Below are 18431 nucleotides of genomic sequence, written 5' to 3' on the forward strand. Positions count from 1 at the left end.
ATCTCTGAGATCTGTATCATTGAACTCAGGATGAACCTGGTCATCCTCATCTACTTCTCTCTCCCATGCAGTCTCACGTATTTGATCACCAAGTTCCATTAATTCTGCTATTGTAATAGTCTGAGGGTTTAATACTTCTTGTTTACCCTACTGCCACTACTTTAGGTCAAGCTCTGTCAATCTTTCATACGTTCAGTAGTGGTCTCCTAACTCTACTTTCTAACTCTTTTTAAGCATACATCCTTATTCATACTGTCATTTAAATGCTTCTTTCCCAAAAGAAATAATTTATCAACTTAATCTCCTGATAGCAAAAAAGGCAGGTTTATCATAGAAGTTTTGTAAATTAAAAAAAAGACGTGAATAAATATCTGTATTGTAGTTCTTTTTCAAGGTGTAACTATTCTAACGTTTTAGTCTATAGGATTTCATTTTATTTTCCAAATAGAAATACATATATTTTAACAAAAATTAATATATTAAAATGTGGTTTGAAAAGATATCTTTTCACTCTTAAAAACTATGATAGGTGTTTTTATATCAAGACACATTATGCTGTATTTTTAACAATTTATAAATTCTATGCCATATTATAATAAAATTATGTTCATGACTTATTTTACCATTATTTTGGAGTACTGTTGGAGATTTAGTTTTCTCCCCAGTTTTTTCCGTTAGTATTAGAAATCATGCTATGGTGAATATACTTTATATCTAAGTATTTTTGTATAATTATGATTGTTTCCTTAGAAATATTTGTAGAAGCAGAATTGCTGAAACACAGATGATTTGTTTTTGACACGTTTCTATAGACTTGACACATTTTTGACAAAATTCTCTTCAGCAAGTGCTATATCAATGTATATTCCCAGCAGCTGTTTGGATGTTGTCCATTTTCCCTCTGAATTTCATCATAAGTATTTTAACAATTTGATAGGTAAAAAGGGCATCTCATTGTTTTCACTACATGTTTGTTCTTAGTTAGGTTAATCTCTTTAAATGTCTTGTACATTGAATTGCTATTCAGATTCTTAGTCTGTTTTTTCTTGATGATTATTTTTAAAAAACGAAATTTGAGAGCATTTTATATATTTTAAGGCTATTAACATTTTATCACATGTACTGATTTCTTTCCTCAGTATTTATCCTTTAAATGCAAGTTGATCATTGACTTTTCTTTACGTCATTTCCATTTTCCTGCCATTAATCTCTCTCCTCTGTGATCCACAAGCAGTTAGTATATAATAATACAAATACTGCCCTCACAATAGGGCATTATAATAACTGATTACATGGGTTTATGAATTCTTAGGCAAAGAAGAGGGCAAGGATTATATATACTTCATCTTTGCATTCTCAGTGATTAACCAAATTCTTTGTACAAGTGTGATTCTCAATGAGTTGAATTAGGCTGTTACAATCCCTGCACCCCTATCCCTGCAGACACCCACAACACCACATATATTTTCCATCCTGTGCTCCAGCATGAAGAACCATTTGCTATCTTGTATCTCCCTCAAGACCTTCTGCAGGATTGTTTTGTAGTTAAGAGCCAGGGCTATGTAGGCAGCCAAACCCAGGGTTTGAATTGAGGCTTCGCTCTACCAGCTTTCTAGTTGTGTGACCTTGAACAAAGACTCACACTTCTCATCTGTAAAACAAGGGTTATTACAGTATCTATCACACTGATATGTTATAAGACTTAGATGTTTACCCAATTTGAGGTAACCGAATAATCTGCACTTCATAAATGGCTATTATTATTAGTATCATTGCAATCAAAGCTAGTCATATACTCTAGATGAAGTATACAGTACTATAATTGTTAAAGTCCAAATTATTATTTATTGCATTATTAACTTATTACATGTTACCTGTGTTCCCTCTATAGAAAAACTTTATGAACGGATTTTCAAGTATTTAAGGGACATAGTTTTTAGACAAATTACACAGGAGTAAACTAAAAAAAAAACCTCAATGATTTACATATTAGTTAGAAAGAACAGTAATGAATATTCTGCTTATTAAAATAAATCGTATCAATACAAGTAGGCTGTTAATCTTAAATAGTAAGGAAATTCATGATATGCACATATCCTTCAATTTCCATTAGGTAATAAATGACTATAATTAACTATATTAATACTTGCAAACTTCCTCTCTTAATAAACCCAGGTAAATGAATTTTTAATAGAAATAAATGACTATGAAAATATTTTAGAAATCTATTATGTTCATATTAACAAGAAAAAAGAGTAAAATGATATACACAGCATTTTTAGCAGTCAATAATTGAGCTATCTATAGATGACTTAGCCATTTGAGACAGTAATTAAGTCAAGGTCCCTTATAAATTTTCTCCACATTATACTTTTCCAAATTTCTATCTCTTCAACAGTTGCGCTTTCAGGATGATATTTCCTACTGATAATACTAAATAAATATATTTGATAATATTTCTTGTTCTTTGCATCTCATGTTTGACATCAGCCAAAGCTCAGATGTACCTTTGGAGACTTGCACATTCAGAAGATAAACTTTAATGAGTATTCAGTATAAGATTACTTTACTCAAGTATTTCTCCTTGCTCTTTGGATATACTGTCAAAACCATATGTTAAAAAAGTAGCAGCCTAGTCATTGAGTGTGTTAATAGGTTCCAATAGACAAGGAAAAAGAGGAATATCTGTGAGCTTAGTGCAACAAAACATCTGTGATTTCCTATAACATTTATTATTATTTTTTTATAATTGGGAACACAAAAAGGGAAATAATTACTCTTAAAAGTCACTCATATTTAACATTGCACAATAAAAGAATGGATTTGCTGATAATATCGTTAAATTCACGAGATTACCAAGATATTTTCAAGCACATTCATGGTGGAATATTAATGACAGTGACAATGAGTATCTCAAAAGAAATACATTTTTACTTCCATGAGACTTGTCAATCTTTAGATATTTGTAGAAACACAAAGGGGAAATCTAAATGGCAATCTACTTTATTGAACATTTTAGTCTTTATTACCTTACTATTTAGACTAACTATGCAATATCAGCAGAGAAATATTTCCTTTCCCAAAGTTGTATTATATTTTCAAGGTTGGTCTTTAAGGCATTTCAGGACAATAGTTATTGTGGCACGCTAAGAGAAGGTAAGCTTTCTATCAAATAAGTAGTTGCAGCTGACATACGTGACAACAGACTTTTCTAGTTGTTTTAAAAGCTGCCTAAATATAGAATTAAAGGTGTTTTAAAACTTACTCTTTTATGAAAATGTTATAATGTTCATACTCAAACCCTCTGTGATTTTTAAAAATCAGTATTTAATCAACATGCTAATATTATTCCAAATCAAGATATTACTTATTACAGAAGAATTTATTTTTTAAATTGTGATTAGTCCTAATAAAATTTATTATGGGTAAAGTGACTTGGTTTGCCCAGGATTTTCTTGGTTTCAAAACTGAAAGTCCCATGTCCTGAGAAGCCTCGCAGTCCTAGGCAGACTGAGATGGTTGGTCATCCTAGTCACAGGTCACTTAAATAGATGTGCCATATATACACAAAATATAACATCAAACCAAGAATAAGACTGACAATATGACTTATAAAATTTCAAATTCACTGTAAAGGGGGTAAAATTGATTTAATTATTCTGGTTATAAGAGTATAGTGTTTGTGCAAAATCTGTTTAAGAGAAAAAAAAAGAAGTACAGCTTAACAGGTTATAACAATGACCAAAATTTACCTCAAAAAGATACTTACTTCTGTAAAAATTCTTCATAACCACATATACTTAGAAGATGATCTTTGGGGGATAACTGGTCATTTGTACAAAAATGTAGAGTTTCTGCAATTAGGTCTTTGACAAGATAATTAGCTAAAAACAAAGGTGAATAATAAAAAATTAATAAGAGCTTATCATATATTGGCTGGGAAAAAGTTCTTGAGCACAACAAAATGATACACACATTATGAATCATTGTAAGTGTCTAGCTCCATTAAAGGGAACTAAAATGAGATGCATTTCATTTATTAGTCCTGTTAAATTTGTAGATATTTTTGAAAAATATTGTTCACATTTTCTTTGATAAGTCTGTCTTCATATTACATAACAGAGCTATGTATTTTATTCCTCATGTTAAAACCTTTGGTACATTGTAGCTCTGCATAAAAATATTTTACTGTGGTTACTCTTAGGGACTTGAGAGATGCCAAAGAGATTATACGGTGAGTGATAATTGGCAAGCCAGGAGTCTCACCTAAATCTGTCAGATTCCAAAGCCTGTGCTCTTAATGATTCTAAATCTCCAGGGCTGATCGTTCTTCCTCTCCCATGTAGGACCATCTAAGGTTCTGTCTTCGACAGCATTCTAATAACCTTAATAAACATGTGCTTTCCTTCTCCACCTTCTCTGAGACTCAAAGTGTAAGCATACTCTAGGATAAAGTCCTTTATCTTCTCATATTCACATTCCCTAATCTACCCCTTAAGCTCTTACATGCATATGCCATTTAATAGTGGCCAGCACCATACTGACTTGTTACAGTAATATTTGTCTATGAAATATTTTCCTAATTATAAATGATAATAGTGGGGTTTGTTTATTATCATAAATGATAATAGTTGAAAATTATGCATACATAAATTAATATATATTTAATATGTCAAATATTTAAATTAAATATAAGTAATATTTAATTTAATAATATATATATATATATATATATATATATATATATAGCTATCTCCATGCTTTGAATGTGATTTATGGTCTCAGTTAATGAAAGCAAGTGCAACAGACTGTCCTGATGACCCTTAGCCAGTGAGAATTTGAACAGCATACTGCAAACGCTTAATTGCATTCTTCTGAGTTGTGTTTTGTTTGTAATGATGTGTTTACTTTGCTGTGGTTTCTTTTACTGCCACACCTTTTTGTCTAAAGGGAAAGGTTTTTGACACAAACTAACAAAAAGTAGTAAGTGATATTGCTGGACCTGCCACAATGCAAAAAAGGAAGAGTATAATGCTGCATTTAAAAATGTAAGTTTTATGGTAGATCAAGATGTTATCAAAGAAATGGTTGGAGAAACAAATGATAAAGATCATCAGGGAATTAGAAATTGTGGAAGTGGTTTGACATGGGAGAGAGTATCTTAAATATACTGCTGCTTGAAAGTATTGACAGAAATAGTACGAATTGAAGCTAGAAGAAAATATGGCCACAGGCAAAATCGTGACTATAAGGGCTTTGATGAAGAGAGGAGAGCATTGCCTGTATATGATAGCAAGAAAATATCTCCAAAGACACCAGTTCACTTTAATTAATTTGACTGTCCCATTTTTTGTCTTTCTCCTTGAAGCCAACTATTAAGCATATGTGAGTTATGCTTCTCATCCATACTGTAAGCCAAGTGCTATGGTTTCTTTTAAGTAGATTTTATACATGTACCTTCATTTGGGCAGCTAATATAATTATTTTCTCAATTTCTTATAGTCTCTCACTCCATGTAATCCTTCTCAATCTGTTGACCATATTGCCTACATGTTGAAAAGGCCAAGGCCCATTTGAGATTCTTTAATTATACTACTCTACACCTTAAATCTAGTTTTTTACACATCCTCTTCTATCCCTTTACACCTCTTTCAGATATAAGTACCACTGCTTATATCTCAATATAAACTTCAACTGTGAAAACTTCAACTATGAAACTTCCTAGACTGGGTTCCAGTTCTATCAATTAAAGCCTCTCTCTTTTACATATTCAATGTCCTCTGCTCTAAAGATGCTTTTGTCTTTTCTTAAAAATGTTCTGGTTCTATTTAATCTTTCAATAAAACCTCCACTCATTCATTCCATTCCCTTAAGATAGTATCCTTTTCCTTTAGTTTCCCATTACTGTCAAACTTCTTCAAAGAGTAGATAACTTCTGCAAACAGTTCTCAATTACTCTTTAATCTTTGCAAAGTGACTTCTACTTCCAACACTTTGCAGGTCACAGATGGCCTTCTAATACAGTTCCAACCATGCGTCATCTAAATCTAGAAGGTAGGTGAAAGCAAAGACACTGGCTCTAGAGCAAATTGAGTTGGAAATGAGGACATGGAAATCATCTTCACTGAAGTGATAGCTGAGGATTAGGGAACAGAGAATTCTTTGTTCAAAACATCTGCTCCTCTACAAGGATTCCATTTCCTCATTCTCGGGGAAACAGAGTTCTCTTTGGATGAGAACCCCTCACCTTTACTTTACCTACACCTCCTCTTTACTTATCTAGATTTCGTTTTCCCATAAGTTTCTAGCAACAGCTTCTATCTTTTACCAAAGTCATTCTTGATATACTTTCAGACTTTTGTTCTTTAGAACACATCTGTATTTTATTAAAACACTAATATAAAGTGGTGAATCAATCATAGTTTCGGCATAAAAATTATTTTAGTAAAGTGTTAACATTTGAAATCTTATCTGGACTTCCCTTATCTGACTAAAGCAGAGAATCCCTAAAACACAGCTATCATTAACTTCCTTCAGCAAATTCCAGGAAGGTGACAGACTGCCCATCCGTTAGCAAAACAAACAAACAAAAAACAAACCAATGTAACCCTCTATTCTTTCCTGTTGAAGCTCTAAATGCCCCCCACCCCCACAATTTTACGTTAAGTTGGTATATAAACTTTTACCTCTGGGTATTCAGCAGGTTGCTCATTACTGAGTAATCCTGGCATGCATGTGTAAATAAATCCTGTCTTTTCTCCTGTTCATCTGTCTATCTTCAGTCAAGTCTTAACCCCTTTTCTCCCCTTCAAATTTAAATAGGTAGAGGAAAAGTTTTCTCCCCAACAGTGGCATACTACTCCATATGTTTTCATGAATGTGTCTTTTCTCCCCCCTCCTTCTTCCTTTCTCACCTCTACTTCACCCCTCCTCTTCCCCCTCCTCCTTCTTCTTATAACCATTTTTAACATCTTTGAGGGCACAGACATCCTCTTTACCACTATATGTCTCTAACACTAAACACAATGACCTAATCATTTTAGCAACACTTCTCATAAAAGTAAAAAATGGCCTCTGGCTTGCCAAATTCAACAAAGGAACATCTCGAGAGAGAGAGAAAGAGAGAGAGAGAGAGAGGGAGGGAGACAGGGAGAAAGAAGTTGAAAATTAAATATTGTAAATTGAAAGAACAAAAGTGGTCTTCCTAGTTCACAGTTATTTCCTCTTCTCCAGCAACTGAAGCCAACATGACCCAGACCCTCGGCCATTCTGATTGGATCAACGTGCACCGTCATTGATCTTGGCTGTGCAATCAGAACCTCACTTTTAGAAATTTGGAATTGGATCCAATAGAGAGATTGTACTTTCTTTAGGTAGCTGGCCAATAGCATTTAAGCTTGGGAGCTTGGCTTTCCATATGTTCTGGAAAAGCAAGGGAAATGAGTCAGCAGAAAGCAAGAGAAACATGAAACAATTATGTAGAGAGGAGCTGAGGTGAGAGGCATACAGGAATTTTGGACCGCTTATTCATTGGTGCTTTAGTACATTCCCCAGTCTTTGCTGAATTCCTGCTCTTAATTTCTGTAAAAAATCCTTATATTCTTTAAAAATGTTTTCTTCTGCTTAAGCTGGCAGAAGTTGGTCTCTGTTAGTTTCAAATCAGATGGTCCTAACTAATATTTCAACATAACACTATTATGTTTGTAGTCATCTGTACTAACTCAGAGCCTTGACTAGAGTAAGAAAGAAAAAAGCAAAATAATAATAATCAATGAAAGAAAATATTTATTGGATCACTATTTGTCAAGAAACAACAGTTGATATGTAGAAACTCATTTAGTAGCAACTAAATGTTGTTTAAAGAACTAATGTTATTTTGCAAAATAGTTGACTATAATAGTGAAATAAAATATTAAACAACTTTAAAGAGATTCCAAAACAAAGAATCATCTGGTGAGCTTGATAAAATACAGATTCCTGGGGTCCATCTCCAGAGACTCTGATTCAATAGATCTGCTAATTATGTTGGGCTGCACAGGGCTACTATAGTTCTTACTGTGGGAATAGAGACCATGTATCAATGCCTATTCTTACTTCACAATTTATTTACATTTTAAGGAAAAAATAGTTGTTTCTAATGGATAGGAACAACTATTTTCACTTACATATAGCTCTTTAGAATCTTTTGGAAATTTAGTGCTTTTAATATACTTAAAACTTGCTATACTTGCTATTAAGTATTTCATAGCAGGAAAAGAATGTGCCCTGGGGGGAGCTATGCGAAGGAGGTTCTTAAAAACAATAGCTCAACAAATGTTAACAAAAGGTTTCCAGCTGTTTTCCTCTTACTTCACTTCAGGGCAAAATACTAGCTAATAATGCTTCTTTTAATGATTTCAGTCTGTGGACTCAAGGCTATGCAACCTATACCAGCTTTATCTAGATTTTTATACTTATTCACGGAGTTGCTTACCATATGGCATAAAATGAAGTACTTGTGTTGAGTTATCAGTAAAAATATTTATGTTAAACTTGGTACTAGAAAAGAGCTGATACGGAAACGCTGTAGTGGTGCTCCAGATCTTCCCAGAATTGGAATTAATGTCAGCTGCATGATATGTTTCTCTTATTCTGAAAAATATACGTGAAAAAAACTGCTTAGGACAAGATTATAAGAATCTTCATGAAGGGTTTTGCAGTAGCAGATTTAAAATGTGAAAACAATCAGCAGTCAATTTATGGTACAGTGCTATTAGCTAGGCCGGATGGGTAAAGATTACAATTATGCCAAAAACAACTGTAAAAGACTGTTCTTTAAGCTTTCCCAGGACTACCTCATTTGAAGCAATTAAGAATACATGGCCATTCATAAAACATGAAAATTCACTCTGAACAATGATTACTTGCTTCACTGACACTGCCTGTGAAGCTTGAACTCCTCCCCTTGTTTTTCACTCATGCCTAACTTTCTCAAGGTGGAAGTCATTCATCTTGATTTAAGTATTTTGGTAAATAAATTCTCTTGTTTTTGTCAGATTGGTAAATACCATTTTTGGCTGTCCATATTCTTTAAATTTTTGGATTTTCATCAATAAGTGAGCTCAGAAGTCATTTGTACATTCTAAACAATCACTTATTTCTCAGAGGAGTCAGAGAATTGCAAAATAATCCATCCTTGGAGCCAGAGGCCTCAAGTTTGAATCCCGGCTCTTCCAATTTAGTACTTGTATGGTCAGAGGCAAGGTATTTGGCTAGTTCTTTTGTTTGCACAAAAGAGAATATTTATATCTGCTTCAAAGGTTTATTGTGAGGATTAAAAGAGAAAAAGCACGTAAAAGACTTTTGTAGAGTGTAAAGTAATATACCCATGTAATATATCATAATTATCATTATATATTATTATAGCTGAATCACTGTAGATCCATGTTTTATGCCCACACATAGAATATACATAACATTTTTTGCAACTAGATATTCAAAATTCTTTTAATGATGAATATGAAATCTTCTGTTTTTTGTTAATTATGTAGACATCTAAACTTTGTAGTGCTCTTCCTAAATGGAAAGTTATGCATTCTATGTATAGAATGTACGTCATACATTTTATGTAATGTATCAATATACATTCCCTCCTTGGCATTCATTCTAACTATTTGTGCAGCATTAAAGTAGTGCCAGGCCCACTGAAGTAGCTCAATCTCTATGCCCTTAAGTTCCACAGAACTATCCCTTCCCTGAGGGGCCTGACAAGTGGAAAAGTACGTATTAACCCAATGGGTCTGGCATGCATCAGAATCACCTTTGTTTTCTGAATTCCATCCCTATAGTTTCTGATTTAGTAGATCTGTGGAGAATCCCCCACATTTTCCCTCCTAACAGTTTCCCAAGTAAGCTGTTGCTGCCGCTGCTCCAGAACTGTTTGAGAACCACTACTCAGGAAAAAGATATGGGCCACTCTCCCTTGTTATACCCTACAACAAAGGTCTAGATTCCAGTTCTGGATTGAGGAGCTTTGTGATTTAGCACTCACCGTATGATAGGAAACTATTCAACGCACACATGATTTAAGCTTCTACTATTTTCGGGAATTAAATTTAAAATGCAAATTCATGACCCATTCTCTCCTCAACCTTCACTAAGCATCTAACGTGAGCCAAAAACTTCTTTCATATGCTGTGGCATTTTATTGTATTTTTTACAAAAATAAGACATATTTCTCGAAAAATGTGGCTTAAAAGTGTGTCACAACAAGAAACCAAATCTGACGAATTAGAGAGCACCTTTAAAGGGTGTATAACAGTAATATTAATAACATATTTGGGTAGGGTTATTTAGATATTAGAAAAACAGATGAAATTGGATATGCAATTCCCTTCTATTATGGCTTTTCGAAAATTTTGGAGACCCTCTTATGAAACTTGTCTTTCAAATTCAATTTGGTCTTCTTTTGAATTAAGAGCCTTGGACAGTGCCTAGCACATAGTAGGTCCTCAAAAATATTTGGTGTTGATTGAATAGTGTGTGTACAAAATAATTATGCATATATAAACTTAATCATTTTATACATGAGTATTTGTTAATAAAAATTATTGAAAACCAAGAAAAGTGTGTATGAATATAACCTATATCTTCCCTTCACTGCTCTAAAGTTCTTTATTGTTTAGTTGTCTGTTTCAGTTCTCATGGTTACTTTGAAAGAAACTATTGAGAAAAATTTCATTTAAGAGCTTAGAAAATGGACCACGAGTGACTGATAAAATATTTTCATGTCACTATTGCATCCACAAGAAGATTTCATCTAAGAATATTAAATTATGTTTTAAAAAAAAGAAGTGATAGGAGGAACTAATAAGTGTTTTGCCAATGGAGATATGTCAGGTTATATCTTGTGATATTAAGAGAGCTATTTCTCATGCTTAGAGGGTAGAAATTACCACATCTTAGATTTAAAGTGTCAAATTCCTGGCAATGATTGTCAGTTTGTTACAGTGAGTACCTTATTCCCGAAAGAATCAATATTGATATCTTTAAAGATCCCAATTTAGGAATCCAAAGTGCCATTTCAAATTTTCTTCTGTGAACTAGAGCAAGAAATTAATTAAGGATTGAATATTTTCATGGGTTTGAGATGCTTTGTTTTGTGTATTTGTATGTGTGCCTTTCACTTCTTCCAATATGGTTACAAGTTTTTTAGGGCAGGGACTTTGCTTTTTTATTTGCTTGCTTGTTCTACATTTGAATATCTTTCACACATGGACTAGTTATTAGGCATTCAAATAGCTTTTAAATTAGTGATTAAATAAATGATTCAAATCTTTAATCCCAAATGATCATTTAGTAGGAAGCTGCTATGGCTGACAAATAAGCTAAAGTTTATTTATATGTATATTTTTTATATTTAAAATAGCCATAAATGGATAAAAATCAAGAGAACTAAAATATAAAGCATTAGTTTTTCAAAACGTTCAGGAACCTTAGCAATGGAAGAAATGGCATTATGTAAATTTTAATTGCTAATGAGAAATTGGTCTTTAATAAAAAGACATCTACTTTTATATTATAAGTTCATTTTTAAATTAGCAAAAAGGGAATTAGTGCTGTTTTCTGTAGTATCTCCTAGTGATCCAATTTGTTTTTCAATGGACAAACATCCCTGCATTTGTTCAATATTCTGGCAGCCCATTCATGGCACTCTCATCATAGCAGTATATCGCCAGTAGGAAGGATAAATATGTGCCAATTTGGGACACAGCCAGAGGAGTCAGTCACTTATGTCACTAAATGAGAAATTAATTCACTGCAAACTAAACTATCAACAAATAGCAAGGGCAGGGCTGAAATTGTGAAACATTCAATTTTAACCAAATTTTCAAGAGAAAAAAATGTATTTGTAAACAAGAAAAACAATACGAGAACTCATTTGTCATAAATTTATACTTTTCACTATGTTAAAAAATTACAGAACTTTCACATGGTATATGCAAAATTAATCAGTTCAATGATGTTAAAATAAACAAATTTATGACGGTACAGAAATTTCAAAGTTCAATGAAATAGCGCTACTCACTTTTTTACTTTGTCGCAAAAGGAGGCCAGACTCAAATTACTGCCTTGCGGGACTTCAACTAGTTGAATGGAACAACCTATCAGCTTAAAATAAAAACGGTCAAATTAATATAGTTTGGTGTGGAGAAAACATTAATACAATTCTACAATTTATCTTGTTTTAAAGATTCATTCCATTTTTATTTTTATTGTTTTAGATTTTTTTAATGAAGTAATACATATAGAAAAATGCATAAATCTTAAATATATAATTTGTTTTGAGGAATGTATACAACTGTGATATTCATACCCCATTCAAAATATAGAACATTTTCATCAGTTTAGAAAGTTCCGCTACATCTCCCTCTGTCAACCTGTACATCTATTTGGTGACTAATGTCATTTAGATTTCTATCACCATAGATTAGGGGTACAGGCATACCTCGATTTTATTGCACTTCACTTTATTGTGCTTCACAGAAATCACATTTTTTACAAGACCCTCCACCAGCAAAAAGATTTCAACTCGCTGAAGGCTCACATGATGGTTAGCATTATTTAGCAATAAAGTATTTTTTAATTAAGCTATATACATTGTTTTTTTTGCATAATGCTATTGCACACTAAATAGATTACAGTATAATGTAAACATAACTTTTATAGGCAGTGGGAAACCAAAAAACTTGTGTGACTCAAATTTTGGCTTTTCTTGCAGTGGTCTGGAACCAAACCCGCAATATATCTGAGGTATGTCTGTACAAGTGTTGTTTTTTTTTTTCTGGCTTCTTTCACTTGAATGATACATATTTTTAAATTTATGTATGTTATCACACATATCAATAGTTTATCATTTTTTTATTGCTGATTAATAGTATTCTATTGCATGAATATTCCACAATTTGTTTATCGATCTACCTGTTGAGGCACATTTGGGTTGTTTAGTTTTTGGATATTGTAAGAAAACTATTAATTTTCATATACAAGTATTTATATGGAGATGTGTTTCATTTCTTGTGAATAAATCCATAAATGGCTCAGTCAGAGGGTGATTGTATGATTAACTTTAAAAGAAATCATTTTTGCTTTATGTATTTTGAAACTGTTATTAGGTACATATACATTTAGATTTTTTATGTCATTCTGATCAACCCTAGATCATTATGAAATGACTCTTTTCTTTTTCTAATAATACCCTGCCTTGAACTGTACTTTTTCTGATATTAATAACCACACCAGCTTTCTTTTGCTGGTTGAATGTTAAATCTTTTATTTTTTTTACTTTCAACTTTTACTTAAGTCTTTCTTTTCTTTCTAGTATGTCAATTTCTCCTTTTTATTTGAAATATTTAATGTATTTATATTTAGTGTATTTATGGATATTATTGGACTTAAGACTGCCATATCGTATTTGTTTCTATTTGTTTCTTCTACTTTATTTCGTTCTTTTATTTGTCCTTCCCTGCCTTTTTCAGTTTATTTGATTTTTTTCCCATTTCATTTAATTCCTCTGTTGGATGTTTAGTTTTTCTTCTTTGTATTATTTTTTTAGTGGTTGTACTAGCTTAGGAATTACAATATGCATCCTTAACATATCACAGTTTACTTAGAGTTAATACTGTACCACTGCATATAAAATGTAAGAATTTACAATAGCAAATAACATTTACCCCTTCCGTTCTTTATGCTATTGTTGTCACATATTTTTTATCTCTATATACAATAACTCTCACAATAAAATGCTATCTTTTTGCTTTAAACAGTCAGCTGTCTTTCAAAAAAATTAAGATAAAAGTAGTTTTTCACTTTTACCAATATATTTACCATTTGTATTGCTCTTCATTTCTTTCTAGATTCCATCTGGTGTCATTTTCTTTGCATCCAGAGCACTTAGTTTGGTATTTCTTGTGTGCGTGTTAGCTGACTAATTTCTCTCAACATTTGTTTACATGCTACTAATATCTTTATTTCAAGTTTCAAAGCATATACCCAACAGATATAGAAGTATGGGTTCTTTTTTTTTGTATATAACTTTAAAAATGTCATCCCGTGGTCATTGGCTTCTTTTGTTTCTGATGAGAAATTTGCTTTAATTCAGATTATTGTTCCTCTGTGTAAAATCTTTTTTCTCTCTCTGCCGCCTGTTGTGATTTTTTCATTACCTTTGGTTTTCAGATGTTTGAGTATAATATGTCTACATGTGGTTGTCTTTGTATTTATTCTGTTTTGGATTTGTTGAGTTTCTTAAATCTGTAATTTTATATTTTCTACCAAGTTTGAGAAATTTTCAGATCATTATTTCTTCAAATTAATTTCCTCCCTATCTTTCCTCTCCTCTTCTGCTAGCATTCCAAAATTGTCCATATATTAGGCTCCTTGTCTCATAAGTTTCTGAGTCTCTGCTCATTTTTACATAATCTTTTTATTTTCTCTTCTTCGGTTTGGGTAATTTCTATCGTTTTTCTTTCAAGTTTACTATTTTTCCCCCGTCATCTCGTATCTGTTTTTAAGCACACACGGTAACTTTTTCATTGCAGATATTGTATTTTCAATACTAAAATTTCCATGAGTCTTTGTTGTTTCATAGTTTCGAATTTCCTCCCTAGATTCCTCATTCGTCTTCTCATTGTGTCCATCTTTTACTTCATCTACTTGAACATCCTCTTAATAACCACCTTAAGTCCCTATCTGTTAATTCCAACATCTAGACTATCTCAGAATCTCTTTCTATTGACTGGGTTATTTTCTTGATTGTGGGTCAAAATTCCCTGCTTCTTTACACATCTGTGCATCTGTGATTATATGTTGGATATTGTAGATGACACATTATGAATTGTGTTGTCTTTTTTTACAAAGTATACAATTTTTCTCTAGCAGGCAGTTAAGATTCTTTTGGTCTTGTCAGCCTTGATTTTACTTTTTGGTTAAGCCACATCTATTTTGGTAGGTGCAGCATTTACTTTATTTATTTATTTATTTATTTATTTATTTTTTGGTGAGGAAGATTGGCTCTAAGCTAACATCTGTTGCCAATCCTCCTCTTTTTGCTGAGGAAGATTGGCTCTGAGCTAACATCTGTGCCCGTCTTCCTCTATTTTGTATATGGGACGCCGCCACACATGGCTTGAGGAGCAGTGCATCAGTCTGCCCCTGGGGATGCGAACCTGAGAACCTCGGGCCGCCAAAGCGGAGTGCATGAATTTAACCGCTACGACACTAGGCCAGCCCCCAGCATTTACTTTATTGTATGATTTTTACTCTTAAGACGTAGCTTTGTGTAATCTCAATTGAATGCCTGAAGTGCTCAGCTCATTGTCTTTTCCAGCTTGGTCAGAACTTCTGCACTGCATAACTTCACTTGGCCAAAATCTGCAGTATATTTCATGCAGACTTCTGACTCCCATCTATTGCACTGCTCCTTCCCCAGTACTCTGCCCTGCAAACGACAGCTTCCTCTGCAGCCTGGAGCTGCAGGCTCTGCCTCTTCAGTTTAGTGGTACTGCTGCTCAAATTGGGCTCCACCAGCCTGCCTTGCAGCAAGCAAGTGCCCTCAGGCAGAAAACAGGCTGATCCTACAACACTTGGGTGTTTCCTTTCTCTCAAGGACCCAAGTCCTATACTGCCTGTTGTTCAATGCCTGAAATCAGTTGCTTCATATATTTTGTCTGATTTCACAGTTGTTTTCAGTGGTAAGGGGAAGTTTAGTACTTGTTACAATGTCATGACCAGAAGTAGACGTTTCATTGAAACGTCTGAAATTCATTGACTTTTAATTCAGATGAGTGCTACCCCCTCTGTAAGTGCCTCAGACAGTTTCTTCTCCTATGAAATCATCCTATCTGTTATTTTACTATGTTGTCATTATTTGTTTGCAAGTTACTTGAGCAGTATGTTATTCCTGAAATCAGGTATCATGTCTTTTCTTTGCATTCATTGTGCCTAGTATATCATGTAAATTTTAAGAATATGAAAAATAGTTTTTGAATAAATGAAGAATCCTTTTGCCTCACTCTGTAAATTACAGCTGCAATGTTTCTTCTTTTTACTGTTTAATTCCAGTTTCATTTGTGTCTAGACTCAGAATAAGCAGAGAAATGTTCAAATATTATACAAGAAACTCTATGGTTACTAAATGATTGGAAAACTACTAATGAAACCATTAGGATGAATTGCACAATGATTACTTAATTTCCTACTCTTGGAATGATCCCAATAGAAGTTGCCTGCCAACAGTATAATTTAGGAACCTCTGAGTACAGGGACTTTTTTCCTACCAATAATGATACAAAGTTTTAATTCATGATAGTGTGACTTAAAATATAAATGTTATGGGGCCGGCCTGGTGGCATAGTGGTTAAGTTCGCATGCTCCACTTCGGTGGCCTGGGGTTTGCGAGTTCGGATTCCAGGCGCGGACCTACACACTGCTTATCAAGCCATGCTGTGGCAGGTGTCCCACATATAAAAAGAGGAAGATGGGCACAGATGTTAGCTCAGGGCCAATCTTCCTCAGTAAAAAGAGGAAGAGTGGCAATAGATGTTAGCTCAGGGCTAATCTTCCTCACCAAAAAAAAAATATACATATATATATACACACATATAAATGTTATGAAATGTATGTGTGTTTTTGTCTGTGCATAATAACACAATAAGAATAGAAAATGCTATCATTCAAACCTCCAACTATGATATTTTTATCTAATAAAATGTAAATTCTCTCTATACATATACTATAACTATTTTATTTAGTTTTGAGGAAACTGGAACTTTAAAAATGATATAAAAATTTTATTTCCCTTTCTTCAGAAAAAATCATTAATTCAGGAACACAAAATTTGTGAATAATAAATGATTTTTTCCAAAAGTAATACTAATACATTTCTCTGTTTAAGGTTAGTTACCGTCATTACCAAATTAATTCAGCATATTATTGAATAATTCTTTCAGATTCGTATTTTTAGCTTGACATATATGATACATACCTCTGTGTTCTTTGGCCATGTACTTTCCCACGTCCTGGGTAGAAAAGAAGCTTTAAAGAGCATCAGAGAAGGTTCCACAATGTTCATATTTCTACTCCTTTTATTCTCTTCTCTTGGCGTGGAATCAGTTGATAAAGATGGATATATAGGAGGAATGCTATTTTCAAATCCTATATGATAGTTATGATCTTCATCTTCCAATTCTCTCTGTGAATCGATTTTATCCAAACTAGTGGGTGATGGAGCTAAAATATGGAGTCTGTAATCATCAGCACCATGGTATTTTCCTGTGGGATTTCCCCACAAGCTTTCTTTATTCATGTTTTGAGGATTTGGTAGCACAGAATGCCTAAAACCAATTATTGGTGCTTTCCTATCTTCGTGACGGGGGAGTTCTGAGCTTTTAGAGGTGAATTCATTAAAGGATATTTGGTGTGTTTCATCTAATGAATGCCTTTTTGAGTCCCAGTTTGGTACACTGGGCATGAAAACAGTGTTTTCTTCAATTTCACTCTGATAGAGTGGGATTTTATTACTGATCTCATCTACTAGCTGATCAAAACCCAGACTGACTTGGCTAGGAAAAAGGCGTTGATTTACAGAGTGAAACTCTTGGTGCTCATGCTGCTCTTCATGTGATTCACTGGGATTTAGATCTGCTTTCCAACAATATGCCATTCTTTATTTTATGTAACTGAGAGGGTTGACTCTGCTCCAAATATCTCCTTGATGATTTTATAAAAGAGGATAGGAATTTTCCTAGAAAAAGCATAAAAGGAAACAAAAAATTCTTTGATTAATTAGAAATAAAAGAGCTTGCAAGAAATATGGTAAATAAATATAAACAGTTGTTTTGAAGTTTCTCCCTAGCAAATGAAATAATTTGTGAGTAATACAAAACTCCATCAGGGCTCACAACGTTAAGTCTGAGGGGAATATTGGCTTCAGACAGATTCATGAAATTCCTGTAACAGAAACATAAGTCCACCTCAATTATAACAGGAGTTTCATGAATCAATCCAATTCAATATTCCCCTTGGGACTCCTTTTCCTACTGAAGACTCACCTGCCTGTTATCTCCCTTTGTGTCCAATCATCTATAAGCATGCCAGCATGCTAAAGTCTCTTTCTTATTAGCTAAAGTCACTTCTTGATCAGCAATTATTCTATCCCTAGAGATAGTCTTAACTTTTTTTCCCCCTCAATAACCAATCATCTTGTAGCTTGGCTAGACCCTTTTCTTCTGCCCCAAACTCTCTAAACCATTGCAAACTTCTTTCATCACTTCTCCAGAACAACTTTCATTAAGTTCAGCAATGAGCTTCACGCCAGCAAATTTAACTGACATTTATCAGTCTCTATTTTAATTTTTCTCTATGTAACATTTGATGCTTTCACCATACTTCTT

General features: G+C 33.3%; 1 protein-coding gene across 1 annotated transcript in view; it reads right to left on the minus strand.

Annotated features, from left to right (window-relative positions):
- The window catches only part of PIK3C2G (phosphatidylinositol-4-phosphate 3-kinase catalytic subunit type 2 gamma), a 347697-nt gene extending 329928 nt beyond the window's left edge, over nucleotides 1-17769 (minus strand). The window contains exons 1-4 of the mRNA XM_058558690.1: nucleotides 17024-17769; nucleotides 12068-12150; nucleotides 8474-8631; nucleotides 3770-3884 (exon numbers count right to left, since the gene is read on the minus strand). Coding sequence (XP_058414673.1) covers nucleotides 3770-3884; nucleotides 8474-8631; nucleotides 12068-12150; nucleotides 17024-17701 — 1034 coding nt within the window. The 5' untranslated portion in view covers nucleotides 17702-17769. The remainder of the gene's footprint in view (nucleotides 1-3769; nucleotides 3885-8473; nucleotides 8632-12067; nucleotides 12151-17023) is intronic.
- Nucleotides 17770-18431: the final 662 nt, after the last annotated feature.

This window comes from Diceros bicornis, chromosome 17 (assembly GCF_020826845.1).
Source record: "Diceros bicornis minor isolate mBicDic1 chromosome 17, mDicBic1.mat.cur, whole genome shotgun sequence".
NCBI lineage: Eukaryota > Metazoa > Chordata > Mammalia > Perissodactyla > Rhinocerotidae > Diceros > Diceros bicornis.